The sequence below is a fragment of the Ischnura elegans genome, chromosome 1 (assembly GCF_921293095.1).
Source record: "Ischnura elegans chromosome 1, ioIscEleg1.1, whole genome shotgun sequence".
Taxonomy (NCBI): domain Eukaryota; kingdom Metazoa; phylum Arthropoda; class Insecta; order Odonata; family Coenagrionidae; genus Ischnura; species Ischnura elegans.
The window spans coordinates 101,802,140-101,826,402 of record NC_060246.1 but is presented as its reverse complement, the minus strand read 5'-3'; the positions used below and the strand labels follow the sequence as shown (position 1 = coordinate 101,826,402).

The window sequence follows — 24,263 nt, the reverse complement described above, 5'->3', positions numbered from 1 at the left end:
GGTCCCCAAAGAGGCTTTAACAGCCATGGGGTGAGGGCCCTAAAATAAGCAATGTCCATTTGCCAGAAACATTTCTGAAAGGCCTTGCGTTTCTTATTCGTCCACGTTACTTCATCGATACCGCAAAGCTAAAAAAAATCTCGTTTGTTTTTCGCCGGAAATATATTTTTTCAAACGTCAAAAGATGCATGGTTGATGTTAAGAGAGAGAAAAAACTTATTATTATCCCAAATTGTGATTATGTTGTTCAACCATATATCGTAGTACTACTTAAATTTCCCAATTCAATTTATTTCAATTATATAAGCAATCAAAAATTGATAATATACATTAAGTGTTTCATTGGTAAGAACTATGTCAGAATTATCGTAGAGGGGAAATTGACGACTAATTATCAAGTTCATCAACGAATATCGAATTGTAATCTTTAGGGGAGGAAATGAAAAAAAAGAAATCACCGAAAACAGTAACTCAGTTAATGCAGGGCCACTAATGAAAAAACGAGCAAAATGAAGACTCGCTTTCGTCTCCTCGGTGGTCGTTACGCCCTCCCCATAATACCCGCCTCCTTCCCGGCCGCGGCCAGTCATTTTTTCGTCGCCGCAGAATCGCTTTGTGGTCCGTTCCACGCCAATTGCGTCCACGCGGGCAGCAGCGAAGAAGAGAGTGAAAGCGGGCGCGATATCACACTGCCATTGCCACTGACTCGACGACGCTTCGATCCGCCCCTCCGCCCCAACCAAACTGCGTTCACTTTCAATCGAGGCACTTCCTTTACGCCCAAACCTCGGGTCGCCGCCCAAGGTCTTCACTACAGCGCATTCCCGATTCAGGTGGAGGAAGTTGTAAGAGATTATCTTCCGGTATATATTCTCGATGTCATCAAAGCTTTATCGGTCCATAAGTCCTTTTGAATCACACGGCGAGGAATGAGAGAAGAGAAATCTAACCTCTTTGTTAGTCCGTTGAGAACGTAAGAACCTCGTATACTGAGTGATCAATTCTACTAAAGCAATGGTAATTTAATGATGATCTTCTCATACGACACCCACAGAGAACTGTCTTCAATGTGCAAGACAGGTATAGCCATTATAAGTAACGCGTGAGGAAACAATTGGCATAATAAATACCGAAAAAGTTACGAATCCAGTAAATTCCATCTCATGCCATTTTGCTTTTGAAGGCAAGTTTTAAGGAAAATACTAATATTAAAAAGGTGTTTAAATTGTTTGCTCCTTTTTTTCCTGATATAACCAATTCTGAGTGCCAATGTCATCTTAAAGAGCTCAATACCTCAGCTGCAGGCAGTATCTAGAGATGACATTTAACTCCCCAAAGTAATTTTGATAAAAAGTATAAATTCATCAAAAGAACAATTCATAACTACGAAATATCGCCCTTCATTCTTTGTTTAAAGAAATAAATCTAGCTACGGAGTGTTCGAGCAACTTCTTTTCTCCTCTGCGACGTCACCCCACCCAAACTGAATGCAATGAGTGCGAGGAAGAGAGTGAAGACAGCCGAGTTGCGGAGTTGATTCGCTTTCTCCCTCGAGTTCTCCAAAGAGTAGGCTCGGAAGGTGCTCGACTTCCGCACTGTGCATCGCGGGGGGGTGAGGGTCACCAGCGAAACTGGGAAGTCGATCTTCTCTCACGTATGGAGAGTTGAAATGAGAAAAAAACATCGGTTAAGCGTTATAAAAAGAGAGCTCGCTGGTTATTTCCTGTTGAGTAATTCCGATGCGGCGAGCACGCGATGGGGTTCATGCAATTTATATGGGAGACTTCAATGCGCGACTTCGGTTGGATTGGAGACTTCAACGGTCGAATAGACATGCAAATCTAGTCGGATGCAGGAAAAGGATAAACGCTACGGGAAGTCTCAAGTGGGTCAGTTTCTTCATGGGATCCGGAAATAAGTCTAGACGCTCAGTATTTATAGCTGATGGAAGTTGGTTGTGTAACTTTAAAATCACGGCAGCACTAAGGGTATTACTACCTGGGAAGAGCTCTGGCTCTTTGGCTTCATGTAACTATAATTTCCAGATACTAAAAAAACATTTTCAGAATATTCTTTACGACGCTATATTTTTCTCAACATCAGAGTAATCAATTGATCAATTTCCAAAAAACTTTATACATCTCAGATGCTACTTCTATTGTCCATATAAAAATACTCGTGAGGATGAAAAATGTGGTTTTAATTAATGTCATGAGAGTTTCTTTTCAAATCCCTACTGACATGGTTGAAAATAAAATCTCAATACACGTTTTGGTTATTTTATTGGTAACGATAAACAATTGTAAGTCTTCATTTACAAAATAAATAACCATAAAAAAAGTGTAAATATAAACAAACATCTTTGAATCAACAAAGGACATGAAGTATATTATACTCCCTTAAAAACTTAACAAAAAGCAAAAAAGTAACATTTGTCTTGTAAATTAGTATTTTCTATTGTCGAGTAATTTGAGCAATTATTTACATCTTCCCCTTATCTCATAGAAGATGTTAATGATGATAGATCGCTATGTATTCCTTAGACATGAATGCATGCAAGAGATTTTGTATAGGTAACCACGCCCTTTTTTGTATATTTAAAAGTCAAACGATGCATCCTATAGCAAAGTTGAAGCACACTTGAGACAAATTTACTCAAAATTTTAACTAATTTCTCATTTTATTTGCCCAAAAAAACTTTCTGCGAGACTCCCTTAAAAGTGATCTTTATGCTCTTTCAGAAGGAACCTTTTCATCGATGCTTTTAGTAATAGTAAATCGTGTTTATGAGTAATATTGAGCTTTCATAAAAAGCAAATTTTCCTGTGACAACTTTGGCGCATATTGACTTGAATTTCAAATTTGTATCTTCGTGGATCGAGGATTGACTTTTTCAAATGATGAATTATAGAATGCATAATGATTGCGTCGATGAAACACAAATATATAGGCGGTACGAATTTCATCCGTGAGATTCACAATTAGCTGTAACGCACCGCTGTAGATTATTCCCGTCTGCATACATTTCTACCAATGGTTAAAACTACTTTCACTCAGTGGTAGTAGTCATGGTGGTGTGAATGGCTTCCATGGTGGCTGTGGCTGTGGGGATGATGGTGACTATGGTGGCTTTCGTGGTGGTGATCGTCGTGGTGGTGATGGTGCCCATGGTGGTGATAGTGGTGGTGCTGGGGTGGCGGAGGCTTGTGGTGATGATGGTGGTGGTGATGAACGAATTTAGTCTTGTGAGGAACGTGGATGATTATTCTATGCCTGAAACAGAAAAATCCTCTCATTAACGACGTATTCAGTTGCTTTGAAAAACAATGTATTTCTCGACCTCAAGGAATAAGAATAAGGAGCTAATGGAATCATCCGAATTTCTAAGGAAATAATATTTTAATATATAGGAAATTACAGGCTGATTTAAAATTTACCAGAGCCATAAAATATTTGGATGGAGTTTTCCTTTAAACATTTTGAGGTTCCGAAGACAACAGTTTGTAACAATTAAGATGTTTGACAAATAACATTAAATTCGATGGTGAAATTTATTTATTTATTTGTAAATCTATAACAACATTCCTCATTAAAATGTGTGATATGAGTCACAGAAGATTTTCACATAAGGATACCTATTTTCAAAGATTATGCACAAGTTTCTTCGTATTTATACTTACAATCGTGCCGAAAAAAGACGTATAAATATGGTTTCCAGTTTCATACTTTTTCCATGGAAAAGCGTCGGTATATTCTTAGAGGTCTAAACGGACTTTTTTTATTTTTATATTCTACGACCATTAACTTTTAGGAAAACTTGCTGTCCGCACTTATTAATGGTATTTGCATCGTAATATTTTCGCTCTAAATCTGAGTTGGAAGTAACTTTAGCCAAAGTTTAAGAGAAGATATATTTAGCTAGGACCAATTCCAATGTTCTATGATTATGTTGACTCACTATCCCGTGATTCCTGTGACAAAACCCCTACATACCATTCCTCAAATTTTATTTCTGCCTTATTTTTAATCTTATACATACTTTTAAACGTTTTTACCGATGAGGTCATTGCAATTCCCTCAGTATGTGAGCAAAGTCATTTTTGTTTTCACAAATTGAGGCACGTCCCTGTGCAATTTCGAAAGTGTAACAAATGAAGACATTGATCTACTCCTGAGATGCATTTCGAATTCCGATCATTGTCGACTGTCTCTTGCAGGAGACTCAGTGACTTGGCTGCAAATAGCCATCGCACCACCACGGCGCCCAAACCACGCAAACAAAGAAGTCACGCCGAGCGCACTCCTTTCGCGAACATGGTGGCCGACGCCAGCATGCTAAATGGCGGTCGCAAAGCTTCTCCCTTTGGATTTTACTAGCCAGTCACATAAGCCGTGTGACATCTCACCTTTTCGCAGCCACGGACGAGAACAGGATCGAGCAGAATATCAGGATGACCAGGAAGTAGGGTAGAACCCGTCGGCGCAGTTCCTGCAACAGTGAGAATGGAATGGGAATTATGTGGTAGGATAATATAATCACAAATTGGTTTATCCTGCCCTAACTTCTAGAACTAGTAAGGAGAGAGAGAGAGAGAGACTGTTTTTGTATATCGCCAGAACAGATCAGCAAATACAGACGTAAGAACCACAGGATCTAACAAAATAAAATATATAATTGAAACATTTTTAACACATGATTTTTTCCGAGGTAATATGGATTTTCCGGAGGTATAAATATAAGATAAACAAAGCGCCAAGAATAATCGTAGTGTTTACTACTAACTTTTAGATAAACATTCCTATGCTGAATAAAAATTTATTTATACTTTTTTAATATCTACAAAACTGGCGAGATGCTTATTTTATTATAGGTTGGAGGGAGAACGTTGATACATGTTGCATCATTATTCCTTTAAAAAGCCATCGATTTTTCAATAAGTTCCCTCCATTTCTTAAAGCACCCAAATTTTAATATTAAAAGCTGCTTATAGACTTTAAGTACCATACACAATAATGTATCCGGTAGTAAACTTGTAAAGTAACCAGAAATGTTTCCAAAGGATGAACCCAAAACATTGATAAAGGATGGTAGGCCGGAATTTCACCGGTGAGTATCCTTAAAAACATTACTTCCAGCAGCAGCTTAGTGCCACCAGCTTCACGCATCATCTCCTTCTTGCTCGGAAGAGCTCATCGTAGTTACGCACATCGTCCGAGGAAAGAGGCTTCACTTTCATGCGCCTCCCGTACGCCATCTACCATGCTGTACCCACGCACGCACAAGAAGCTAGCGGGACGGCTTGGGCCGGTCTATGGCCTCATCGCTCTCATCTCTTTGCCTCCCCTCGGCTCCCTCCCACCTCCTCCTCCTCCTCCTTTGGCCGACAAACCTGTCTTCCCCGAGAAGCGAAGAAGGGAGGGCAAGTTCTCGGAGATATTGCCGACCCAGCAAGCAGACGCGAGCATGAGGTCTCAGTAGCCAGCCGCGTACGAGACTGGTTGCAGAGTCAAGTGCAAGGAGAGACGCGACCGAGAACTCGGCGACGGCGGCTAACGCTCAAGAAATCCGCATTCAGCCCGCGAGAGTAGCTGCGCATTTTAACACGAGTGCTCACTATGTGACACAGAATTGCATTTCTACCGTATCACAGGCAATTCTAAATGGGAAAAACGGAGATTCCATGAGAGACTGACAAATTCAATCGATAAATAATAAATCATATAGGTTTCTTAGAGATAAAAGTTAAGGTTAAAGTGCTAAAAATGGAATTTGGAATGATTTGCATAACAGCTAGAGGCTGAGCTTAGCAGAGTCACTCGCAAGTTCACATAAGAGCAATAGGCCCGGAGAGAAAAGCAATTTACCTCGACACGGAATCGAACCAGGATCGCCCTTGTAGGTTGAGGCTCGCGATGCGCAATCGGAGGATCCGTACTCGAGGGCAGGTTAAGGTAAAAAATGTTCACTAGATGGAATTTTTGTTCTTCAAGGTTAAAATAAATAATAGACAATAACTTTTCTTCGCCGCGTTTATGTTTTTCTCCTCTCTAGGATATCGAGTAAGTGTTATTTACCGATTGTTAGAGTATTTCTTACGATTGTACCGAGTGCAAATTCGACGTGAAGCACCGATGTCTTGAGAGATAATACGCCATCGCTTTCTGGGTCATTACAGACAGTGAATTAAAAAGAGGGAATCACCGTGAAGACGACAGCGGAAAGCCCTCTAAACGTCGCGTAGGTGCCTTACAAAACAAAAAAACAGCAAGAAACTGAGAACTATTTTTGCAATAACTAGTCCGGAAATTTAATTTAAATCCTTTCCACTGCTTGACTGGAACGACTTTCCTCCGCGATGTTTAAATTTGTTTTCTTTATGAAAGAGTAATGATCGTAAGGATTCGAGTTCAAAAGACGTCATACACGTTTCTGGCCTGCACGTGTAAGTAAGCGGGTCAGTACCAATGTAAGCAGACCTGAGTACAGAGAGGTTAACCCCTACCCTCGACGTAAAGGCATAATGCAATAACATCGAGCGATTAGCATGATATTAATGGTGAGTAGATTTCTCAACTTTAGAATGCCTCTGATATTAGCCATACTCATTTATTGCTAGATTAATCTGACTTCGAAGTTTCTAGCCTTTTGCACTCTCGCTCCAAATGTAAGACTCCATTTTATAGCAATTTTACTGTAGATATCACTGGCCCACAGTAGAAATGCGATCGTTGCGTTAGCTTTACAACCTCATTTACGGTATTATAGCTCCTGCATATTCTTTAATTAACGTTCGTGTGATACCAAACCAAGGGGACTGCATAGATGAGGCCCAATTCCATCCAATAGAAGACTGATTTCGGTTGCCACTTTGGTCGCATTATCATCTGTTTTCGAAAATGTCCGCGGGACGGTAATGAGTACAATGTGATCAATTTTTCTCCGATATTTTTTTATTATAACGTTTGTGATTGCGAAGGATAGCATTTAAAATTATGAATTTGATGGATCACATAATTTTGTACATAATTTCGGTTGATAGCCCTAACTATACCTTATTTCTCCGTGAAAGTCAGATCACTTTGTCCGTCGGCGACGCGAGTAGCGACTTAAGTGAACCCATTTAAGTGCATGGTGGGTGACAAAACATAGAGGCCGACTTGAACATCCACTTTTTTAATATTCGTGAGGCAAACCTAAAGCGCGAAACCAGCTCCATGTGCTCTGCTGGTGGAAACCTACGTCCGCACAACCTTCATGGAGAGTTAACTCCATTCGTAGCGTTTGACGACGCATCTTGAAGTCCCTGGAAAGACTCTCTCTCCACCTCTCTCGTCCTTCAGCGCGTTTTTCCGATTCACTAAGCTGTTTGTTGAAGCCGCCGCCATCTCCGCGCGGAGCTCATCCGTGCGCTATCATCAGTGTTGGATGAAGCCGATCACACAATGACTCAGGCCCGAGAGGGAAAACGGACGGCTTTGCACTCCCCGCGTGCTTTTGCAGCGGAAGAGTCGTCCGCGCGTGAAACCGCATCGCATTGCTCCCTTACCCGTGAAAACCGACAGAGATCTCTATTCCACGGACATCTCTCTCACTCTTTGTATGGAGTGACGCGGTCGAGTGACAGAGATAAACATGGTAGTGACCGCGGCAAGTTCCCGCCAAAAACTTACGTAATGCTAATGTTTGAAAAAACACCCAAAATATTCTTGATACATTTCTAAAGTTTCCAAGTAGGCTTCCGCGGAGATTATGACGGTAGGCAGCGACATTTCTGCATCGAAACGTAAAGGGACCTGAGGAAGCCACTGAAACGTTGGAGAAATATTGTCCAGTAAGGGGATCGGGTTGGTGTGGTGGTTTGAGTGTTAGCTTCCCACCCGGCGGGCTCGGGTTCAAATCCCGGTAGTGGCAGAGAATTTTCAGAGACTGCCCGATCCCTGCTCGTGTGTTGTGTGGAGGACATTTCAAGCGCAACACTCCGTCCGTCGGATGGGACGTTAATCCGTGATCCCCTTGGCGCCTTTCGTTAAGAGCAGGCTAATGCCGACGCTGGGTTTCTCTCCACCCTTCCTTCCTTACCCTACCCTCATGGCGCAAATGACCTCAGCTGTCGATCGCCTCCTCCAAATGCCACTACCTTGTCCAGTGAAATGGATAAACGCGAAAGGAAACCCGGAAGAATCGCTGTCTAGCATTCCTGTTACATGCAGGTTTTTACCCATCTGTACAGTCAATCAGTAATTTTTTGCCTAATTTTATACACGCAATACATTTTCGATTCTAAAAAGTCATCTTAAAGGATTTACAAATAAATTCATGTACCTGCGAAAAAAATATTCAATCTACTCGGGATATGAATTACATCCTTGAAATTGCGGATTACTGAAACGGCAAAACTGGTTTGGTTATACAGTTTTGTACCAATCTGCAAATTTATTTCTATTTGTAATAGAAACGAACATTTTAAAACGGATTCATCTTATTTTTCTAAAATTAATGGGAGATATATATTTACTGGCAAGGTGCGGCAAAATCTTCCACATGTTCCATTATGTAGACTCATTGCTTCAAGGCCTGCAATATAAGGTTTCAGCTGTTGTTATATTTGAGCACTTGGAACGTGATTGATAATGCATACACATTAGATATAGACATTGCGATAGGTACGTCATAACTTCGTCACCCTTTGAATTTCACCTTTGAATCAAAAACCAAAATTCGATCAGCCACATTGTCTTCCGTCATGAGAAAATATATTATGCTTGGAAATCCAAACAATGGAATTAAATTAATTTCTGGAGCAATGATTTTTTAATACAAACGAACAAATTCTACATCAATCACTTTTAAAAGCAATTTCGTTTCCACTTTCTTCGATATTTAATGGTGGAAAAAATTTACTTTGCCATACTTTTTTGTTTTATTAATCTACTACCATGTACTTCGTAGCATGAACCATTGGAATCAGAATATCATTCTTATTTTTTCTTCTGAAGTTCTACCTGTAGTTAACGTAAAGACGTACTCGTAGCCAACCACATCTGGCTGCTAATGTAATTCCCAAATCCGTTCCCCTATACTGTCTTCGTGGTAAGGACAGCCTCACAAGATGGCCATCTCCAGGAGTATTTAGGAAGATAAGTGGTGAATTATAACACAGCCCGGTGTCGAAAGTGTTTCCCTTATTGGTCGAAATTTTTTTAGTTGACTTTGGTTTAAGTTCTGCTGATTTAAATTGACTTGCGTGTAAGTTCTGATGATTGATGAGACAGTTATTTTTAATGATTGGAGATTTTCCTAATAATTTCCGTGAATTCAGAGAACTCGGGTTTTACAGGGATCAGTTCCATCATAGCTTCCTACGTTTCAAAAATCAGGCAAGACATACCGTCTATAGATAAATTAAACTGATAATATTTTTGTTTAAATTGGATTCCGAGATAGCTGAAAAGAAAACCTCAATGATTGATTTTTCCCGTCTATTTTGTGCATTAGGATAATTTTGGTGGTCCACACTGAATTGCATCACTCCCTTTGAAATTAATCTGTCACTTCTAATTTTCCATAACATTGTACAAACCATAGCGAAATAAATAAGTACTTTAAATAGACTTGTTTTAATAGATGTCCACTCATTCTTTGTAAAAATAAATAACATCAATAATAAATACTTGGTATTACTGAAAACCTATGCTGTGTTCCATAATAACAATTTTTGAAAATTTTGCTATTGTTGTTAAAATAAATGCTGGCGAAATAATGACTCATTTTAACATATCAAAACGGATATCTCCGGAAATGCGGCCGATGAAGTTTTAACGTTTAAAGTTACGTTTTGAGCAGACGTAAAGCAATTATAGGATTCCCCGAGTGAATGGAAATCCAAAAAAGACTGCATGCGAAAATGTTCGATTCAAAATACAGTTTCATTAAAATAAAGGTGGGTAGAGTGAAGTTTTAGATATAGTTCAGCAACGAAGTATGGCAATGGCAAACAGAAGACTTTTTTCCGATAGACAAAATGTTTAGAACACTAAAAAAAATTCTTATCTCCACAAGCTGTTGAATAACGCGTGGATAAAATAAGCATCCACAATGTAGTAAAATGAGAATAAAGCCTCGTGAACAAAATCCTCTATGAGTCAATAGTTCCTGGAAAAAAGTCAGCGGCTAGGAAAAAATGTTTACGTTACGCTATCATGTGGCAGGAAGCTTAGAATATAATCAATATCAGCTCACCTCCCATGAATCATTCGGGAATAAATCTTTGGAATTCCACAAAAATATTTTACAAATGGGTTCAGAATTCGATATTATTTTCTGTGAATCGTATGACCTCGATGTTCTGATAAAATATGAAGCAATGGCAACAACACAATGAGGCGAATTATATTCGATAGTGTGAGATAGAATTCTTCACAGCCCAAAATCTGCAGGGATAAAAACATATTTGCCTCTTACTAGGCGTAAAATGAATCAAACTAATCAGATGTGTAAAAATTTTAATAACTTCTCCTGAGTGCAGTATTTTGAGTTAGTAAATTAATCGCGGTAAATAGCCAACCCGCTGAGGTAATTGGATTTTTTCAAGCTCATTAAGAACTATTGCCTTCCATTCAGAGAAAAAAATACCGCACTATTTAAAACTTCTGTCAGGCCATCAATGATGAAAAATGAAAAAGAAGTTATGGGCATCTTTATTTAACGTTGAGATAATTCGAGTGCGAAGGCAAATTTAATGTAGCACACTGATGATGTTTTCCTTGCAATGTTTATTTGTTAATTTTACCACTTCATTCTTTCTTCTTCTTTTCTTTCTCTTTTGTTTTATGTAAAAAAATAAAAGGTATAAGTAAAAGGTAACTAACCAAAAAACCTCATACTGGAATACCACACGGTTAAAAATGAGTTCGTGAATGGTGTTTTCATGACTACTAACACCTATTCCTCGGCACGTTTTCTTTGCCTAACGCTTTCTTCCTCGTCTCATCCAAGAAGCCAAATCTCAACCTCTCTGTTTCACGTTGACTTGAAATACTTTCCCCTATCACGCTAAGTTCAATCTTTCGTAACCTTCTATTCTACCTCTTAATTACATTTTATGGTTCCATCTTCTCTCTCACCACGAGCAATTCATTTTCTCATGATTTGTCCCTCCGTTACCAAACCACTTCCTGAAGCATACAGCAAAAACACTGCCCGTAGATTATCCTCATCCTCTTTCCTCAAGAGTCCACGCTTCCACGTCAATCAACGCTAAATTGCTCCGAAACCTATAAAACTATTAACCAGTTGTTCAGCTATTATTTTAAAAACGCTTGAATAAATTTCATTGGTTTGAGGGAAAGACTATTTAATTACATACTGCATAAACAAGGTGATTCTATCTTACGTATATAGCCTCGTGTCTAGTAATGATGTTCAGTATGCAATTCAATGTAATGCTGTAAATAAATGTAATATAATTTTTTTATTTTTTTATCTCCACCTCCCCGAAACCCGCACATTATTTCCTCACATTAGGGGATTCTAGCAATCAATAATAATGAATTACTCAATAACACATGTCCTGGTTAGGGACAACCTACCCAAGCGGAACTCGAACCCGTGACCTATGGTTTGGCAGGCGAGGACTTTACCCCACTGCCACAAAGGTCGGCAAAAATTCGCCCAACGTGGGGTTCGAACCCACGACCCTGAGATTAAGAGTCTCATGCTCCAACTGAGCTGATGATGATGATATTTCGCAGGTTCTATTTTTTATACTTTTATATTGCCTTTGCAAGAGGTGTTCCTTTCATAGAATACCGGCGTCCGCTTGGTATTGTAATCGTATGCATTGAATCGACCAATGGGCGACTATATTTTTTGTTTATCTATAGAATGCTCATATGAGGCTGAATAGCCTCCAAATAAAGTTTAAAATGCGGTTAATAATTGTATTTCAAATACGAAATCAATATTTTCATCTCTCTCTCTCCAAAATAAAGGTTTCCGTGAACGACCCATTACCCAGAGCACAAGTCCTTCTTACCCAGAACTATTCTCTGTATGATTTATCTTTTGCTAAGCCCCTTTTAATGACACGTAACACTTAAGTGATAAAAATTATAAATTTTCTCAGTTTTTGTTTTTCAAAGGTTATTTACATTTGGTCTCTTTGTCATGCCTATGAAAATCTCATGATTTTCTATTGATAATTCTTTATCGCGAGTTACCGAAAATTCTACCAAATAAGACTGTGCCTGAAAGCTCTTATATAGCTGACTAAGCCAGTCTATACCGTAATAAAGTCCAGCTGGCTATATCATCAGAGCTACCATATAAATCTCTATTTCTTGCCCTTCCACATCTCCTCTAACTATCTCTATGACATTATCGTTAAAAGATTGAAGCGATATCGGACAGACAAATCGTGCAACCTAGTCTTCATTTCCTAATGAGAAAAAATTCTCTTTCGTGGACAGGCATAGGCTAATATATCAGGTTAGATATTGGTCTTGTTCCCTTTATTTCACGTAAATGATCTCAAACATGATTTACGATTAGAATTAATTTTATGGACTCCCTTCATACTAATACTACAAGTGAACACAAGAGGTCTATGATATTTCTTCATCTTTACTCAACTGACTACGAATCACGAACTCACTTCTCTTCATAAATCCTCGTTAGTCGTTGCCCTGGTTATTGTTACCTCCTGAGTCTTGATTGTAAAGGGAAATCCTAATTAAAACCTTTAACGAGCGTTGAACAAAAAAAAATGCACCACCGGTCTTCCACAACGGAATGTGCATTAATCTGATCCCATAAGCTCCTATACAATTAGTTACTAACTTGGGAGTGGGAAGTGAGATTAATTCTGCAAAATTTTCGAGCTATATTCCGTGTTTTTATACCCCTTTACCCCTTTAACGTAGAAAAAATCAAATTTCTTCAAATTACTCTTTGCTTGCAGTATTTCCGGTGAAAATGAATATAACTCCTATGGACAGTTTTATTCATTAATATATCTCCAAGAGAGGACTGAGTAGTACTCAGCCATAGTTAATATTATTATAGATCCTTGGCATTTTTTATCAGTAATACATTCTTTCCATCATTATAATTATTATTTTTTGCATTTAATTCTTTCTCTATGTATTTATATGGTACATTTCTTTCCCCACACTTCTACGTCATGCATTGATTTATCGCAGTCAGTACTCAGTACATTTCCAATTATTTAATTCCATCCGACCCGAATTTGATGAAACATATTTTATTCCGCAGATATTGATATATTTTTTTTCTACAAAAATGCAAGATCTCACGTTCTCATTCCTTTACATACAGCACATAGTAAACGACTTCTAAAGGGAAAATCTTGGACCCACAGTTAAGGCCTTGTAAAGGACTCAACGGATCTCTTGGCATTCGGACAAATTTTCAATCATATCGACTCAAAAGAATTTTCCAAAATTTCAGCCTCGTTCTCTTGGAAAAGAGCATCATCCTTCACTCGTAAAAAAAAGAAATGCGCCCCGCATTCAGAACCGATGCATGACGGACCGACGAAAAAATTCTATCGAGAGTCTGAGAGACGACGAAAGAAGGATCGAAGGCGGGGAGCTCTTTGACTGTGCGCGGGGAAAACCATTGGGAGGCTCAAGACGGACCGAAAGTAGGCCACACCGAAATAAAGCCTAAAGAAGGTGGTCAAGTTATGGATCTCAAGTTCAAGGCGGAACGCAGTAAAGGGAGAAAGTCGGTTCCATTGCGATGCAGGGATATTCCGATCCGACTCCGCTCAACGGCATTCAAGCGCACTAAGCTTTTAATCGCCCTTAATATTTTCCCCTTATTAGTCCAACGTTCGACAGCTATGCCCGGAGCAATGACATCTACCCAGAGGTGAAAAGGAATCTGTTCTTGTGCTTCTTAAAAAAAAAGGTTCTCATCGTTAATTACGGCCAATAGTCCCAGATACCATGCGAGGTAGTCGAACGAATTCTAGCCTGTCATTTAACGTCTTAGTTGGGAATGATGAGTCGCGCGTGACAAAATTTTAAGTATAGTGAAATGCCTCTATCACGTACCCAAGTATAGCGTATCTTCGCTATTATTCCAGTAGTTGAAACGACGTTTATTTGAAGAAAATAATGCCAAATTGCTACGAGGAAGGAACCATTAATGGCATTAAAAGAGTTATGGATAGACGTTTGTGATAAGTGGTGAAATGTGGCCATCTAGAGTTATGAAAGAAAAATTGGTAGCTTCAGAATGACATACCTAATTAAATCGTTTCGGAACAGGAAGTATTTCCGCTTCTTTAATTTAGAAAATGCCCTTCTCTTTTGTTCTCAGTTTATAATTCGTGTTAGATGACACCTGTAATGGCCTGTCCACATAATTAACGGCGCAATATTAAAGAAGTTACGCATAATAAATGCCTTACTTAGGCCCAGTTTCACCAACACGGATAATATTCTCTATTATCTCAGTTTTCAAAAACTCGGTTAAAATCATTATCTCAGAAATGTGAGGGCCGTGTTTCACCAACGACGTTTTATCCTAGTTTTCAAAAACCGAGATAATCAGAATAAATGATTTGGCTTGTACGTTTTTCATAACTCTGACGTGGGAAAAACAAATGACGGTAAGCAACCGTATGACATGGAATCAGCTTTAATAAGCCGGTAAGTGTACAATAAAGTACAGAGTGATAAAATGAACAGCAACAGTATTAATATAGACAATGAGAGTTCGAAAGGCTCAAATATTAAGTTTTCGTGTAAGGATTTGTAAGGATTTTCGTGTAAGGAACTTTGCCTTACGAAATACCACGCACGGGTAGTAAAAAATAAATAAAAAACAAATAGGGGAACCGCGTTTAGCAAGAGCAAGGAATGCGAGAATATTGCGGTAAAAAAACTTGTAAGCACCTTTGTTTAATGCATCGTTATTTAAAAATGAAAATTTTTAATTTACCGAGACTCCCACATTTAAACAAACACAGTTCTTGGTTATTTTGTGCTACAATAATTAATTACGTCTCACATTGGTAAATTGCGATTTCGAAGATAACGATGCTGTTACATAGGTATTAATTCAGGAAGAGGACAGAGATAAAAGGTTTTTGTACATATATGTAAGAAAATTCAAAGAAAGGCTTATGACATTTATGAATACGAACATATTTTGGCAAGAGTTGTCGGAAATATTGGCTCAAGGGGAGCATAGGCATGGGAAAGCTCAAGTTTAAGAGAAAGAAACGTGAAATTTCTTTGACAAGGGGAGATCACGTACCCCATTATGATGATAAAAAATTTTCCTCATGTCTATGCTTGCTACAATTAAAATTATTCATATACTTGTCGCCGTATGATCAAAACGAAGACGAAAAAAAAAGCTATGCAAAAGTTGCCACGGCGAAGGATCGAACCCTGGTCCCCCGTGTGAGAGCCGTCGTCGATACCACTACACCAACTACCCGAGATATGAGAAATAGCGCTATTTTAACAGTATAAATCATTATTGAATAGGGGTTGTTAAAAGTACCGCATGAAAATTAATTAATTACAGCCAAACAAAGGCCCATTCATTAGAATCACCACCAGTTTATAGATGTGTTCGCCATTCCGAATGCTATAAAATATACGGCATTGGAAACCTCCACTTCCCCTTGTTAGTAAAATTCGTCTTCTTCAATGAGAGCGAGAACTGCCTTTGCAGTTTCATATGCCATTTTGGGATGAGTAAATAAATGTACTTCACCATATATATTAAAATAATCTGCACGCTCATTTATCCATAATGAACGTGGTCTCCGAATAGAATGTCGATATTCTTCATCGCTGTCATTCGTATTTTCCGAGAGCTGATGAAGCTGCATGCGCGCCATGCCATCTGCCCTCAGATTAACTCGGATAATAAGCTTTGAACTGCGGAATATCGTCAGTAAAAGTATAAACCGAGATAACAGCCCAAAACCGAGTTAATGCATCTGGTGAAACACGATTGTTGTAATATCTCGGTTTTTGAGAATATTATCCGAGTTAATTCAATTATCCTCGTTGGTGAAACTGGCCCTTAGTAGCTAAGCGCTCTCTTATTTAGACTTAGGAGATGAACATGTTCATGCCCTATGTACCTGAATTGACCTCCTTGTACCAGAATTGAACAATTCACCTTTCAATACTTGTTAAAATATGAAGTTAGCATGCAGGTCCACTATACAACAACAAATTATAACTGCATATTTAAATAACTTAATTCTATAATTTATTGAAGGAATAGCAACGAAAAATTACGTCAAATGGTCATTTATACGAATATAAAGAGTTATATAGAATGTATAAGGCCATAAATTAAATTATTGATTCTAAATAAATTGAATTCGTTTAAACTCCATTAAAATAGATAAAATAATTTTTTTAATGCACCAAACTGTTATACTGTAGCCCTATATCATCGCCTATTGCTATCCCTTTCCTCATTTCACGATTTTATTGTTTATGCAGAATGTTTATCGTGTTCATTAACTAGGGAAAATAAAAATAATCTACTGTGACCATAAAGATTTAATAAAACTTTTTAATTTAGGGATACATATTTTAGAGGTTCCAAATTTCTAGTTGAAAGCCAAAAAATATAATTACGCCCAGTACATGAGAATACATAAATTTACCAAATGAATAACGCCCTAATTCAAATTAGTCGGATTCAAATGGTATACCCTAATATCTGAAAAATGACACTCTCAACTGGCAGACTTAACTTAGAATTCCCCCTCATACCGCGGTGTCTTAATGCATACGTGATCACGAACACAAGTGAAATATCTTCGCTCACTGTTTGAAAAAAAATCGTCTTCCCTCTCAATTTAACCAAGTGAAAGTTCCCGTCCATAAACATTAATGAGAATTCCTTGAGCCACGGTCATATAGCACCCCACCTCAGCTACCAAGGAAGGCGCCGTAGACCTCGGCAGTGAAAGCAATGAACGAAATTCACACTTGAAAACCGATGGCATCCGATTAAACTATTCAAATACGCTCATCACGGGGTGAATAATCAAACGAGGGGAATCAAACACTTTTCCCAAAGACGCATAATTCAGAGCTACATGTGGCTAACAGTACGACTGACGATGCACAGCGTAAAAACCTTCAAAGCAACAATCACCATAATGCACGAGCAAGCGATAGGTGCCGATCTGAAATTCTTCCCGAGTAAGCGATCCTCCACGAGACCCGTACTCCAATCCAAAAGCGACGTGCTTTCTCTCCCCCCGATTGATAAAACTCAATCCAAGCCCGAGGAAAGTCATACCCTTCCGGACGGACGACATCCAACTGCCATTACAAGCGCGGCGAGTTTCTTGGGCAGCAGGAAACAAGGAATGCACGCTTATGACCACCTCGCAGCGAACTCACCCACCCCCGTGCGGAAATACAAACACACGTCGCCAAGTCTTCGCACGGTCTGCCAAGTTATTTCGCACGCAGAAACACTCCCACACACTCGGGAAAAAAAATTTCACACAGTAGCACATTATCATACCGAACGAGCGACGCACTTCAACGATAGAATTGCACTGTGAGCTGTCCTAATGATATACACACTGGCAGAGTCCAATCACAGCTTTGATTCGTGAGGAGGTATCTTCAATCTCCTCCGCCCATATCATCTGCACGCTCATCCTCTCTTTCTGGGCTGATTGGAATTAGATCGTGAGGAAAAGAGATGGCAATTTAAAAATTGATTACGTGCATGTGGGAATTACCTCCTTCATCCCGGCTCCCTGCTGGTCCCGGAGACACGCGCAGTCCGAAAAAAGGTGCCGCACACCGAAGGCTCCACTCCGAGGGAAGGTCCGGCGCCGAAAAACGCTCTCTCCTCAAGGTTTCTGGGGTTTATAACTTTTCTCTCTCCGCGGAGAGATGGATCCTATCCCCCCTCCCCCGTTTAACCCTCGCTTTTCTCCCTCTCAAACTGTAAAGAGACAATCGACGAAGTCTACCCCCCCCCCTTTCTGCAGCACAGACTCATCTCCAAGAGATGTTTGGATGGCACGGAGGCCCACTCCACAGCCCAAGAACACAGCCCCCGGCGGCAGTGGAGGGGAAAAACAAGGCAGGTCGAGTACCTAGGTGGACTAACCTACCGGAACGCGTTCCCTTTCCAAACCGCCTCGCAAAGTTTTCGCATCGTAGAATCATCCAGCATGCCTCCTTGTTGTATTCTCTAGAGGGCCGAAATACGTTTCATCACCGTAATTAAATCACCTTCTGCCTCCCTCGCCCCAATGCTCCGGCAATTTAGGGAATGATAAAAGAATTGTACAAGAGGTTGAGCAGAGACAATTGTAATATTGAGCAGAAAATCAGGGCGGCTGAGTTGTTACCAGCCCCAAATGAACTAAAACCGTTATAAGCTTTGGAGTGAAAACTCGTATCGTGCATATATTTGCGTTCCAGCATCCATTCTTTCCATATGCAACGGGTAGATATGTTTTCTTATTAGCCAAACTGCTGAAAATAATAATTGATTCTTAAACCGAGCGCAAACAAGTAATATATGCATCATTTGAGAAACGAAAAAGTAAGAAAATTCAAGCCCGAAATTCTGGAAGAATTTTTCGACACATGACTAATATCGTCATTTCAGTCAAAAAGGAGATGCCTTTTTCAATTGATTTCTGATTTCATTTCAGACAATATATTGAAAAACTCACGAGCTCCAAATATTTGCTCTTTCCATCTGCATCTCGATGAAGGTTAGGTAATCACATACTCACGTGTATTTCAAGATAAAGCGATGAATTTAGCTTGCGAAATGAAATATTCTAGTTGTGTTCTTGAAGTTACATTCTTTCCCCACAGGCACCTTTCCTTGCCATGATGATTGTTTATCACTGATTTCGCTTTAGTCAACCTATCCAAAGAAGATTTATAAAATTGTAATGACAAAGAAGATCTATAATGAATAATAATAATATATATTATACCCCCTTACCATACTGTCACATACCATATTGTCACCTGCGCACGGACACTCGTGAGGATACGGTAGCCAGAATACATGCGCCTTCACCGCAGGTTGTACACCATTAAAATATTGAATATTCCGTGGCCCATACTCGCATTGGTAATGTTCTCGCTTTCTTTCACTTTCTTAAGCTTGGCGCGCCTGTCATGCGTTCGGATGAAGCGCTAATCTCCTTCTTTGCGCCCATCAAGGCGACTCATCCTCCATGCGCCTGACTCTCCTCCTTTCTCTTTTCCCTTTATGCATAAGGTAGGTCACAAATCTTCCATCGGCAGGCTGTTGAATTGTCATGGGGCCACTTTTACTACTCCTAGAGCGAAAGTCGTACGTAACCGAGCGCCCGCGTCGTGGGGTCCATGTCAGAGGCATATTCGTGGACGATCGGTCCAGGCCCCTGTATCAGGATTTATGAAACATCTACATCTACATAATACCCCGCAAGCCGCCTAAAAGGCGTGTGGCAGGGGGTGTTAGGACACCAGCCGTTTACAGCTTAAAAAAAATGAAGTACTCTAACGAGGTTGGTACTAGCGTTTATTAAAGTCCTTCATGGTTCGAGGGAAAAACGAATTCCCATATCTATCCATTCGGCAAAACATCTCTCTTAATTTATCGCTTCTATCGGACCTGGAAATATAGTGTGGCGCTAATATTATGTTCTCTGTGTCGCTCTTAAAGATATCCATTCCCAATTGTTCAAGCAATCTAAGCCTAGCGCGCAGCCTCCGAGTCTCCAATGGCTCCCAGCCTAATTCGCTTAACATTTGGGTAACGCTGTCTGTACGCCCGTAGCAGTTTTTGACGAAATTGTGGGCATCTCGCGCTCGCGCATTACCTAACATGGAAACTTCACCCTCGTAACATTCACAGCGTACACAAGCCATTAGTGCGCGCGAGAACATTGATCATTTCAGATGGTCCCCCATGAGTACTCCTTAATGAGCGTGTGAAAAACGTTTATGGCCAATAATTGGGTATGCCAAGAAGTATAATTAAAAAATCAATTTGAAACGCTACTTGAAAATAATTGGATTTCAATTATGCAGGAGATTTTTTTTAGACAACATGCGGGAAAATAGAATTCATTGGACAATTTTACAACACTATGAATGTCTGAAGCCAAAAAATATAACGCTCGCAATATCATTCAAAATTATTAGAAATATCAAACGAAACCTGTGTAGGAAATACTTTAAACAGGTTATTTGTACGTCGTCTCACAATTAAATATTCTACTGAAGGAAATATAATGATGCAAACGTAATGCTTTGGTAAACGTTTAGAGAAATTGAAATATAGAGAAAGAAGGAAAGCGGTAAAGCATACAAATCCTTATTCATCTCTCAGAATCTTTTTTAGGTTCTCCAGTTATTCCAGCCTAAAAGTTGTATTAGGATATATGATTCATTCGTAAAGAGTTCCTTAAATTCGAAGAAAACAAGATTTTACTGAAAGTTTAAGATTCAATCTCCTGGAAGATTACTCGTTATAGAGTAAGACCCAGTATCTAGTTATTCCTAATCTTTAAAGAGCCTATTAGACTTTTTAATTTTTATAAATGTTATTCAGCCCAGGCGCGCAGCTAGAAATTAAGACTAGGGGGGTTTTAGGCGCAACTAATACTGGGGGTATGGTATACGGGAGATGCGGGTGCCCTCCCCAGAAATTTTTAAGATAAATAACTCAAAATGGTTAGTTTTACGGCTTTATGAGGGATATTTTATTCATTATTACACTATTCTATGAGTAATATTTTTCCAATGAAGTAAAATGGATTTAATTTTAAAATTTCTCTGAGTTCTCGGGGGGTTTTATGCCTCCCCCTCGCTGCGCCAATGATTCAACCCACCTAATTTATATTAGTAAAGTGTTTTTGAATTTCCATTAATTTAACACTATGACGAAACGAAATAAATAACGAAAAAAGAGAAAATTCCTCAATATGCACCGTCAGGCTATCTAATAATAAGCATGGAAAACATTTGTTAAAGATTAAGAATGACTGAATTTTCGGAGGCGACAACAAAAGAGGTGATTTCCTTCTTGGTGTTTTTCAGCAATTCAAGCGAATTTTTTATTGATCGCATTGTTCTCCAAACTAGTAGCAAGGGCAAGTCATCCGTGCAGGAAGAGAAAGTCATTCGCTTCATTTGAACTTGATAGCTCCCCACGTCATGCGAGGGTTTAGTGGATTTGGAGATGACGCTTATTCTTCGAGTTGCCTGATCGAGAGAAGTGATCGATTTTATTGACTCCCCATATATTTATTTATACTACAATATAATTTAGGTTAAGACCATGCATTTTCAACAGCTGCCGTATTTACTGTTAAAGGTCGTATATGATGATAAAGCGGTGGCGGCTTGCCTATACGGACTCTCGGACGCCGCCCCTCCCAAAGATTTAGAAAAGGAAAAAAAATTAAATGCCGATTCAATTATAGTTATACATCTAATTAACCAAAGTGTTTTTCCAATCACATTCATTGAAAATGTAGGAAAAACACGCAAAAATAGCGCGAGAAGATCGTATATGTAGCCGTGGGGCGCTGGCCAGAACGTCCCAATCCATTCACATGCAGTTATATGAAGAGTGGTAGTGGTGGGGGCTGCTGGTACCATGACGCGTCTAAGCTTGTGCCTTGTGGAAGTCTTGAGACGTCGCCCGAGCATTCGCAGAGCGACGTATCTAGTGAGTTGACATCGCCGCGCCGCCCGGCGGCCGTATAATCTGGCGACTACTTGGTGTTGCAGTGTTCAGAATACCTTGTTTTGGTGACCAGTTGACTTATTGTGTGTAAATTGTTTTATCGAATAAGTGATTGGCATGTTTACTAATCAAGCTTTATTAGGAAAACCAGGCCTCTTTGCTGAAAAAATGGAACATATGTCATCACAAATTTAATACCTAGATTGCCTTAAAAACTCACTAAAATACACAAAATATTCAAAAATATTGACCCCCCGGTGGAGTATGGACCCCCCCCCCCCAGCATTTGACTTAAGAGCCGCTACTGCGACCAAGTTGTGCGATTCCTAAGCAATTGCGGTTGAGAACTTATTTCTGTTTCCATGATGATTCCTAGCATTTCCTAATGCATAGTAAAGGGGAATAATATTCAATGAATCAAAATTCCAACACTATTAAAGAAAAGTGCCAATGAGATCGAGAGATTTAAGTCCCATATGACGGAGGGAATCCTATACTTTAAAATATCTTCCTCACAGCACCCGAGCAGGATTTGAGCTCCCCTAGAAAATCTTTTACTCTGCTGGAATTAGAGTTTACGCCATCGGGGTGAGAAGTCCACACATTTTTTAAATATAAAAGTTCACCAATTTCGTTTCCACTCACACCTTAATTATTTCCACTACATAATCATAAGCTTGATTTGTTAATCTTGTATGATGCTGGAACGATATGGTGGAAGTTCTTAGTATTAGTAAAATTAGACACTGCAATATTTCCACTGAGTTTTATTATATCACTACGGGTTTCGTCGTTACAAACAGCTTGATAATGTTGTTTGCAACGACGAAACGCGTAGTTTCATAATAAAACTCAGTGGAAATATTGCAATGTCTAATTTTACTAATATTAATTTGTTAACTAAATACAAATTTATTGTAGCAGCATTAATATACGATGCTGCACTTTGAACAGATTCTCCCACGGAAAAAAATGTAGATTCAACATACGATAGAATTCGTTTTACGAAGAGTCCTGCGAGTGAGATTAATAACGTTGATTTGAGGGTCTACAGTTCATGAATTTCGATTACATCATGCTAAATGAGCATTATCATGTAGGTTTCTGGCAGTAGGTACATTTTCATCTCTACTCCTAGTGACTGCGTGGCAATCACTCTATCCTGATTGATAGGAGACCATGCGGTGAGAGCTTTCTTTCTCCCGCCGACAGGCACGTCACCACCTAAAATTGCACCCGCTTCGCGCGTGAGACTATTAGCGATTTCAGCGAATTTCTGGACCGTCCTTCCACTTTCAAGGCGTTTCGCTATGAAAATTGAAGGATGGTCCAGGAGAAATGGAAGGCCCATGAGGCCCACCGATGAGCTGCCCCCCTCCAACTTTCATTCTTAAAAAATCGGTCTTTTGAAACGGAGGTAATCAATCCCAACAATATTCACATAGACAAAGAGATGAGGTGACAATTAAAATCGATACCTTTATCCTCATCATTATTCCTAGTTCTCAGTCGCATAGCACGAGGTAAGTTAATGGTAATTTTGGACCGATAAATTAAGATCAAAATTTTGAAGAAAAACCGTGCCAGGTTGGATTTCACTTCAAATCGCGCAAGGAAGAATACCAATGTCAAATTGTTTCCAACATACAATAATCTCCAGGCGTATACAATATGTTGCATATAAAAATTCCAAAACAACTACCCATAAGACATCATCCGGTCTAAATGGGAAATATCTGTAACACATAAACAGAAAAATAAACGTACCTATAAGTCGTAAGAAAAATATCATCGAAATTCAATTTTTGCAATTTATGCAAAAAATGAATTCGTTTATTAATTTGTTTTTTTATTTCTGTAATGTTCATTTTTAGCAAAGTTTTTAAACTAATAACCTCTACTTGTGCATTCAAATAGACATTGTAAATCTAATCCTATATTTCTCTCTTCACTTTAGGCATTTATAAACTCCGTTAGGCCTAATTGTGTGTGAGCATAATGTGAATGCGTTGCAAAAAATAACCGATTTTCAAAAAGAATTGAAAGATAATACACCTCAACCGTAAAAACAAAAGGTAAATAACATAATAGTAAATAAACAGTGTAACCCCCAATTCCTATGGAAAGTTTTCAGTAATACAGGACATTTTTTCATTTTTTCCACAAATATAAGGAAAAGTATGTTATTGAACGTAATGAGAAATCAGATAACATCAGCATCGATGACGATTTCGATCAATCAGAACTCAGAAGACGCAACCAGTTGGACGTGGAGGACCGAAAACAGGATTTACCCCTTCCTCCCGAGGCGTTGCACATCAAATCGACGAGGAGAACAACTTCCGCATAGCGTGGGCAAGTGCACCCCGAACCAGCGACTTTTTTTTAGGGGACTTTCTTTCGCACAAGCAAGCGGTGGTCCTGACCGGGTTTATCCGGTCCAACCTCCCTTACCCCTCCGCGGTGAAATTCCACCCAAGGTATAGTTACGAATAATCGGATCGATCGAATTTCGGAAGTA

The 24,263-nt window shown here is 39.2% G+C and overlaps 1 protein-coding gene across 1 annotated transcript; it reads right to left on the bottom strand.

The window, feature by feature from the left end:
* Positions 1-2,265: 2,265 nt before the first annotated feature.
* Positions 2,266-17,867, bottom strand: LOC124153389 (uncharacterized histidine-rich protein DDB_G0274557-like). The gene is made up of 3 exons (XM_046526515.1): positions 17,769-17,867; positions 4,407-4,489; positions 2,266-3,273 (listed from the first exon to the last, which is right to left on the bottom strand). The coding sequence occupies exons 1-3, from the start codon at positions 17,775-17,777 to the stop codon at positions 3,054-3,056; spliced, it is 312 nt and encodes a 103-aa protein (XP_046382471.1). The 5' UTR covers positions 17,778-17,867; the 3' UTR covers positions 2,266-3,053.
* Positions 17,868-24,263: the final 6,396 nt, after the last annotated feature.

Excerpts from the sequence above, each read along its gene's own strand:
- LOC124153389 (XM_046526515.1), bottom strand. Across the intron at positions 3,274-4,406 it reads TCGTCCGTGGCTGCGAAAAG|GCATAGAATAATCATCCACG; the intron begins GTGAGATGTCAC and ends TTTCTGTTTCAG.